The sequence below is a fragment of the Sinocyclocheilus anshuiensis genome, unplaced genomic scaffold (genome assembly GCF_001515605.1).
Source record: "Sinocyclocheilus anshuiensis isolate Anshui unplaced genomic scaffold, SAMN03320099.WGS_v1.1 scaffold436, whole genome shotgun sequence".
NCBI classification, from domain to species: Eukaryota; Metazoa; Chordata; class Actinopteri; order Cypriniformes; family Cyprinidae; genus Sinocyclocheilus; species Sinocyclocheilus anshuiensis.
The window spans coordinates 3,057,115-3,065,522 of NW_015560618.1; the positions used below are offsets into that span (position 1 = coordinate 3,057,115).

Genomic DNA, 8,408 nt, shown 5'->3' on the forward strand with positions numbered 1-8,408 from the left:
GGGGTGGAGATGGGTGGGTTTAGGGATCAGGGGGTGGAGACGGGTAGGTTGAGGTATATGTAAGGTGGGAGGAGTTGGATCTGGATCCGACCACGCCCCCTGGATCTTGTGTCCTGCAGTGAGGACCATCTCAAGAAATCACTCACTGCTCTTGGCTGAATAACATTTGTAGCTTTAACAAGGATTAATCTATATTTAATTTCTACATTTTTCATTTGATTATTCCATTTCTGTAGCTGAATACGACTTTTAGACCTGCTTGGACAATTTTCATTTGCATCTTTGTTCTGTTGTATTCATTTGTGCTATTGCTTGTAATTAGCTAATTTGTTCTTATTGTGTTACTGACTATTTGTCTTGAAGATTGAACTTTATATTTGTTAGGCTAATAGTTGTTGCTGTGGTATTGAAATTGCAACTGAGAAATTTCACTCATATCTAAAAATTTTGGTGGCTTTTTTTATTAGAATACAAAGTTATCTGGGTCAAACACAATGAAAACAATAACTTTTTTATTTTTTTAATGCATTTATTTATTTCGTGACAGGGCAAGTAGACATTTGAACCACTGGCCCAACTGTAATCCGTGAAAACCCCCAAAATAGCGTTTGAAAATTGAAAAGTCCTGGAATTGTACTATAGTATCTGTACGAACCCTGTAGTTAATTTTTACGCTGTATCTGATATAAAGATGGGCTTTTTTTGCATTCTACAGGTAAATATCTGGCAGACAACTGACCCGGCCACAGCGATGTAGGATGGACTGTGAGTGGGATGTTAGGATGCTCTTTTGGCACGACAAAGACTTTCGAAAATGTTTTTATTGAAATACAGCACTCAAAATCTCACGTACAATGTCTGGTGTAGAATATCATCAGTGCGTTCTGTGGGTGTGTGTATGTGAATATTAGTAAATATTTTGTGTGTATATGATAAAACTTCAGGACAAATGCAATACGTGAACTTTTTTCGCTGGGTTCTTGCAGAAGGCAGAGTTTCCTTTTTCACTATTGCACATTCTCTCTCTGCCCCATACCAAACACACCTAGTGACATTACAATCTAATGATACCAGGGTTCACATATGGAACAGTGTTTTCTTTTAGCTATGTTGACAGATAATAAACAATACGATTTAACTAACATGAGATCTCTCCCAAACAATGCTACAGATTTTGAGATTCAGTTTGTTAACATTAGTTATTGCATTAGGTATCACGAACTAACAACGAACAATATTGTTACAGCCTTTTTAATTCTAGGTTAATGTTAATTTCTGCATGTACTGTACACTACTGTTTAAAGTCAGTAAGTTTTTTTTTTTTTTAAGAAATTAATATTTATTCAGCAAGGATTCACTCAGTTGTAACAGTAAAGGCATTTATAATGCTAAAAAAGATTTCTTACAAACGTTACAAACATTTCGAGTCATAGAAATTAACATTAATTATGAGCAAATATTAATTAGCTATGCTAGTAAATTTATTAATTAATATTAACCTAGATTATTAATGCTGTAAAAATGTTGTTCATTATTAGTTTATGATGCATAAAACCAGTTAGAGAATTAACCCTTATTGTAAAGTCTTACCATGCTACAATTAAAGACCAGTTAGAAATGATGAGAGAGAAATGCAGAGAACATGCTTCCACAGAATATTCTCCTCAGTATCATCTCAAATGCCTCTTGCGTCAGTGTTAATGTTGATTTGATGTTATTGGTGAATGCGTGTTAGAGTGCATCACTTCTGTCTAGCTGGCCTGTAGTCCTTTGTTAAATGAAGTGCTTAAACATGGATGTAACTGACATTAATAATTCAAGCAAAAAGTGATGCCTACTTTTTTTTTCTTTTTTTATTTTTTTATTTCTTCAAATCATTTATTTATGTAGACATTTTAGGGAAATGAAACTCCATTTGTGTCAGGGATGCAGAATTCCTTAAATCGAAATCAACTTAAGGAATTGGTCAAATGTAAACCGTTTTCCTTTTGGTTTTCCACAATGTGGATTTTGTTTTCCCAAATCATTGTACTGTAGCAATATTTAAAGATAATGTGTAAAAATGTAAAATAGAAATTGTTATACATGTGTCCAAATGGATATAGTTTCTATGTCTTTCCTGTCAAGTTATTATTAGCATTTACAGTTCATGACGGCACTTTATTTTCATTTATTAATTTATTTAAAATTCATGGAATTTATTTTATGCCTATTCTGTGGTTTGTAATGGATTATGAACACTGTTTTTATTGTTGAAAACGGGAAAGAAACAGCATTTTAACTGGCTAGTACAGAAGAACATTGATGACATCCTTTCATTTATCACTTCCTTGTACTGTATTGTGTTGAAAGTAAGGAAATGTTCATCTTTATTCTCAATGCTTTTTATTTGCTGAGCTATATAGACTTTGTCACAAGACTTATATGTGGATCATTAACTTTACAATTGTGAGAGTATCCATCCATCCAAGTGCGTAGAAGCTTCCAGTGTCTAAAAAATATCTCTAGTTATAGAGATATAATTTAGGAATACACATGACATTCCTGGATCATTTTCGGTCATGTGGTTCGGCTAACCTGGTTTTAGTTAAGTGTCACATTATTTCTGCCATTCATTAAGTGTACTTTATTTCGGTGGTTTGGAGGCCTTACCCTAAAAGTGGAGGGGTGGAAAGACAGCTGCTGCTTGTGGATGGTTTATTCCAATTAAAACATGTCTCCGTCTCTTATTTTATATATGTAAAAAATGTATTTATTACTTTTTATCCCACAGATGTTGTGGTATTGTGTTTGTCAGCTAACTTGCATCTTGTTCATACATCGTTCAGAAAATGGAATATGCAAACATTTCATGCATAGAGTAACCTCTCCCCAGATTTTAAGAGAATATAGACACTGAAAATGCTAAATATATCAGAAGTGGAAAATAATGTAATGTCTTAAAAATAAAATCAAGAAATTCATGTTTAACATTCTTGGCTACTTGTTGAGGTTATTGTCACCAAACACAATATACACACTTAAACAAATCCTCATGCAAATAACATTGTTTTTTTATTTATTATTGCATTTTTTTATTTATTATTGCAGGGATAAAATTACCAATCTTAAATATTCTCAGAAATTGGGAGTACTATATAGTCAAAACACTATGAGTTTACACTTAGGTTACATAAAAATATTTGTATTTTAATTTATTTTTTGTTTTCTTTCTTTAAAAAGAATGACCACGGTTTTACCAAACAATCTGAACTGTGTTCAACATAACAAAAAAAATCTGATTTATCCAAATTCACACAAATCCCACTATAACTATCACTTTAGTTTATAAACACTAGGGTTTCTGCATTGACCAGCCACAAATTAAGGCCTTAAGAAAGTCTTAAATCAAAGCAGAAAGTCCTAAATTCATAAAGTCATGGCATTAAATATATATCTAAACATCATTGAATCATGATACATTTACTTGAGATGCAACCAGAAGCATATGAAGTCTTGTTTTCAGAGAAACTGAACAAAATTAAATGAGTTTATGTTTAAAACAAGAACAAAATATCTGTCAATGGGGTATGAAATGGGAATTTAATTTCCCTTTGAATTGATGAGCCCAATATTAGGCTATTTGTTCTTTTTTCATAAATTCACTTCGTTTTGAAAACATTTTGTATCTCATTTATACATTTTTAGATCTGTATCATTTTTTCATGTGTGCTGAGTTTGTGTTGATAGTTTCTTTAATTGATCTTAAAAAGGTGATTAAATTGTCTTACATTTAAAGGGGTCATATGATGTGATTTCAATTTTTCCTTTCTCTTTGAAGTGTTACAAACTCTTGGCGCATAAAGAAGATCTGTAAAGTTGCAAAGACTAAAGTCTCAAATCCAAAGAGATATTCTTTATAAAAGTTCAGAGTCAGCCACACCTACCTAAAACGGCTCGTTCTAACACGCCCCCACATATCTACGTCACGATGTGGGAAGATTTGCATAACGCCGCCCAAATGTTCACGCAAAGAAAGAAGGCGTAACTTTTATTCTCGCTGTAGTATTGTTGTTGCCGCCGCCATGTCGTGAAGGCGCTGTGTGCTTCGTTGTGAAAGCGAAACTACTTTGTTTGGTCTTCCAAAAGAGGACGATATCCGCTTCGTCATGCCTAGAGCTGATCTGTGCTGGTCCCTGAGGAAATACTTCAACGTTGGGCTGTGGATCACCAGATCGGCTTTCACCGTGGACGCAGCGGAGTCCAGCCCGGGGTCGTCACATGTGGTTGCCGCAGGCATCACAATATCTCCGGGCGTGCCGTTCTCGACCCCGCCGCACCTGAAACCACATAAACACATTTCATTATACCAAATACACAAAACAATGTTCTTTTTAGCAGCATCATGTGACCCCTTTAAATCCGCTCAGGTGAACGTACGTTAACTAAGCAAAGTCAGCATGCTATAATTAACATTTCAAAACTACACTGTTGCCATGGGCGCCTCAGAATTCGTACAGTAATTAATTGGCGGGAGATCCCACTCAAAGAGAAAATGAAATCCTCTGTTGTCAAGGCAACGTTTGGCAACAAGCCGGTGGCGGTGCTTAGCATTTCCGGGTTTATGGAAGAGTCGCATCAAAGCGGTAAGTGTGTTGTGCTGCCATGAAGTTATGTACATGCGTTTGAGTTTAAATTACGATCTATTTTATCAACAGAAACAAGTTTTAATAGACTTCTAAATTATAAGTGCTTTACCAATGCAAATGTAAATGATTTTTTTTTATGTCTTTCAGATTTTCGTAGAATAGCGTTTACAATTGAGTCGATATTCCGCAATAAAATGTCTGATTTAGCGAAAGAGAAAGCAGCACGTCTGCTGAAGAAGCGCGGAAGCTTGTCTTCTCTGGGCAGTCATGAAGTCAGAGCTAAAGAAGCCTTTGCCAAAACTAAGGAGTGAGTTCCTGTCATTCCTTAACATCTAGCAAGTCACGTGACAAAATAATAACGTTGAAAGGTGTCCATATAAAAGTATAGATGATGAAGGATCATTTGTGTTTGTGTGTAGCTCTATCAGCACAGTGTCCTACATGGAGGAGCCTGGACATCATGATGATATTCCACGGCCTGCGGTGCAAATGGAGAACACCTATCAGCTCAGTGAGTCTCTTCTCCTTCACTGCTATAGAGATACTAACCTCACCAAATAAGCCATTGATTAAGATCCAGCAACGTGATTTTACACAAAAGAAACTGACATCATATATGGGTAATTCCTGTTGTGCAGTACATTTTCAAGTCCTCATTGTAAATGTCTTAATGTATTGGATCGAATATGAATTTTTTGCACAAATAAGCAGTGTTGGGGAAAGTTACTTTTAAAAGTAATGCATTACAATGTTGAGAAAAATGAATAAGCCTCAGGCTGAAGGGAAAGTACATTTACATCCGTACAGTAGAATAAAGAAGAAGAAATTTCAACACACTTCAGCAATAAAAAAAGACACACAAATGTTGTCTAGAGTAATTTGTGCTTATTAGTACGGTTGAACTGGATCATCGAAGGTCAGAAGCAAAGATATTGGTTAATAGAATGGGATTAAATACATAAAGGATATTTGTGTTGTTTAACATTTAATTATTGCAGGTTTGCGTCATATTCTGAGTTGCATTATTTTTATTCATTTTGAGGAATACTGAATCTGTGTGTTTTTTTTTTGTTGTTTTATGTTATTGCATTAATGCATATTCATATTTATTTTAGAACTACAGTAACATCTTCTGATTTCTCTCAACATGAGACTTTCTGTATTTTATTAAGAAATATTCTTAATTTTCTTAATTTTTTTCTGTTCTTTAATCAAAATATTGCAAGCAAAAAAATTTCCCCTGGAAATATAACAATATTATATTTTTTAATTGATTATTAATTTATAGAATTTTCCTGCGTCTTCAATGTCACTTTCCATTCTGTTAGTTTTTGGTAATTTTCCTTTATCTAACAATAGTCAACTACTAAATTAACATCATACAGGTAGTTATTGATCATGTCTGGTGGGGAAACAACATCTTAAATATTAGTATTAAGATTGTGAATTTTGTTATGAATTATCTGCTTGAAAATGACAGAATAATTTCGATAATATCAACTTTTTAAAAGATTGTATTCAAAAAATGATAAATTAAAAAAAGGTATTTTATTTTATTCCAAAGCAACATTTCTCAGGTTAACTTGATGTATTAAAAATAAAACTAAAGTTAAAAAAACACATACACACAAACTAATATCACAATAATAATAATAAAACTTTAACAAAAATTTAAATGAAAAATATATATGAAAATATATAAATGCATACTACTTCAAAATAACTCATATTGTGAAAGTAATCAAGCTATAAAGTAATCGAGCTTGTCTGGTCCAAACTATGCTGTCTGGTATATAATTTTATAGAAATACTTCTTTAAACTGCAACACAACAAGCTTATTAGGGTTTTTTTTTTTTGTTACAATTTTGAAAGTTACTGCAGAACAGGAATAAATAATATGACAGAAATACGTTTCAAAGTTTGGAATTGAGATGGGCTATGAAGTCAGAGGTCATTTGTTAGACATCTTGTCCTTCTTATTTTGCCCCACAGTCATGTGCATTGGAGTTTTATATCAGTAAATCATAGTAAATGTTTGCGCAGGGCCCGCACGACGTTTCCCGGTGTTAACAGTGAAGGACATTCTGAAGGATGTGTTGACCAGCTACCTGCAGGAGGAGAAATATGAACCCGAGCTGTGCAGACAGATGACCAAAACCATCTCTGAGGTCAGCTGACCTTCATACACTCAGTCATTTTTTCTAAAACATAATAAACACATAACACATTTAACACTGACTTATCAGCACACATATTTTAATTAGTAAAAGCAAGCTGAGGTTATAAATATATAAACACACATATATGCTAAAGCATGTTCTGTTATTGTGATTTCAGGTGGTCAAGGCCAGAGTTAAAGATTTGATGATTCCCCGCTATAAGATCATCGTCATCATCAGCATTGGTCAGATCAGAGACCAGAACATGCGCATGGGGAGTCGATGCCTGTGGGACGAAACAAACGATAATTTCTCCTCGCATACTTTCAAAAACAGCTCGCTCTTCGCCACCGCTACTGTCTATGGTGTTTATTTTGAATGAGTGTGTAAGAATATCAGCTGGGTTTTAGTGACGAGTGATTTCAGCCGACCAGTGGCATCTACACTTCATATTTGCTCTGAGCTGTCTCAAGTCAGTTAAATGGCCTTTAAAATGACTTTTTGAGCTTACAACTAACTAGAGGTTGAGTAAGTATGAGGCAATTCCGTTTCCTCAACATCTCTCATAATGATAAGTTAAATGCAACGGTTTAAACAAACATAGGAACATACTGCTGACTGTGTGCATTTGAGATATATATACTTGCTGATGATGACATTTGTGAGAGCTTCAAATTAAGTTGCTAAGGGCTGTAAATGTTGGCCAGAAGTGGAATTATTGTCTATATTAATGCCTACTATTTAATGTTTATATTATGGAAGCACATTTTGGACACAATTTAAATACCATTGTCTTAAGAAAATGGTTTACCTCATATAAACATTTAAAATATTAATCTCTTCCCGTACATTGAGTTAAAAGGTCATCATTTTAATACCTCATTGTGTGTCATACCTCATTGTAAGTCAATAAATCTATATGTCTATTGTCAGTCATTTGTTTTGAGAACTTAGAAGTACTTTATAAGTATTTCCAGTTATTATTATTAACTGTTTCAACTGTTATTGTTTGGTAATTCATTATTGTCAATTATACATTTCAATATAATTGACAATATGTTCATTTATTCAGTTCAGTTAATATAGTTTTCATTCATGTTTTGTTTAACAGAAAATAACTCCGCTGCAGAAGTCTATGAAAATATATGGTTTAGAATAATTTAAATGAAAATAAATTGAACATTTCAGCAAATTCATACAATTGCTATTAAGTAAAACATCAAACTTATTTTGCCGAAAAAACTCTTACAGTTGCACATAGATATACAAATAAAAACAGTGCATTGAAATGTCTCAAAGTCCCCCCAAATTATTAACGAATTATAACATTAGACAAAAAAGTAGATTTGTTTACGTCATTCCTACACTTTAGATTTTACCTATATATTAGACACTTTTGTTTTATACTATTACATTTTCTGACTAAATATCCCGTATATATATATATATATATATTATCTGAAGTGCTTCGGAAACCGATAAAAACTCCCTCTCGTTGATCTTACTTACTTTCAAGCTGCCATGTTTGGTTTTTATCGGCTTCGATCGTGTGTCCCCCCAAGATTTGCAAAGCACGTTTAGTGAATTATTATAAGAATTATTACATTCATTTCAGACGAA

The 8,408-nt window shown here is 33.5% G+C and overlaps 2 protein-coding genes across 2 annotated transcripts in view; both read left to right on the plus strand.

Annotated features, from left to right (window-relative positions):
* LOC107681818 (SH3-containing GRB2-like protein 3-interacting protein 1) overlaps positions 1-1,268 on the plus strand; it is a 23,768-nt gene extending 22,500 nt beyond the window's left edge. The window contains 1 exon segment of the mRNA XM_016478165.1: positions 716-1,268. Within this exon segment, the coding sequence (XP_016333651.1) occupies positions 716-738 (23 nt within the window). The 3' untranslated portion in view covers positions 739-1,268.
* A 3,342-nt stretch (positions 1,269-4,610) lies between these two features.
* dynlt5 (dynein light chain Tctex-type family member 5) lies at positions 4,611-7,424 on the plus strand. Its single transcript, XM_016478081.1, has 5 exons — positions 4,611-4,625; positions 4,776-4,935; positions 5,048-5,139; positions 6,673-6,797; positions 6,967-7,424. Exons 2-5 carry the CDS (start codon positions 4,823-4,825, stop codon positions 7,168-7,170), a joined length of 534 nt encoding a protein of 177 aa, XP_016333567.1. The 5' UTR covers positions 4,611-4,625; positions 4,776-4,822; the 3' UTR covers positions 7,171-7,424.
* Positions 7,425-8,408: the final 984 nt, after the last annotated feature.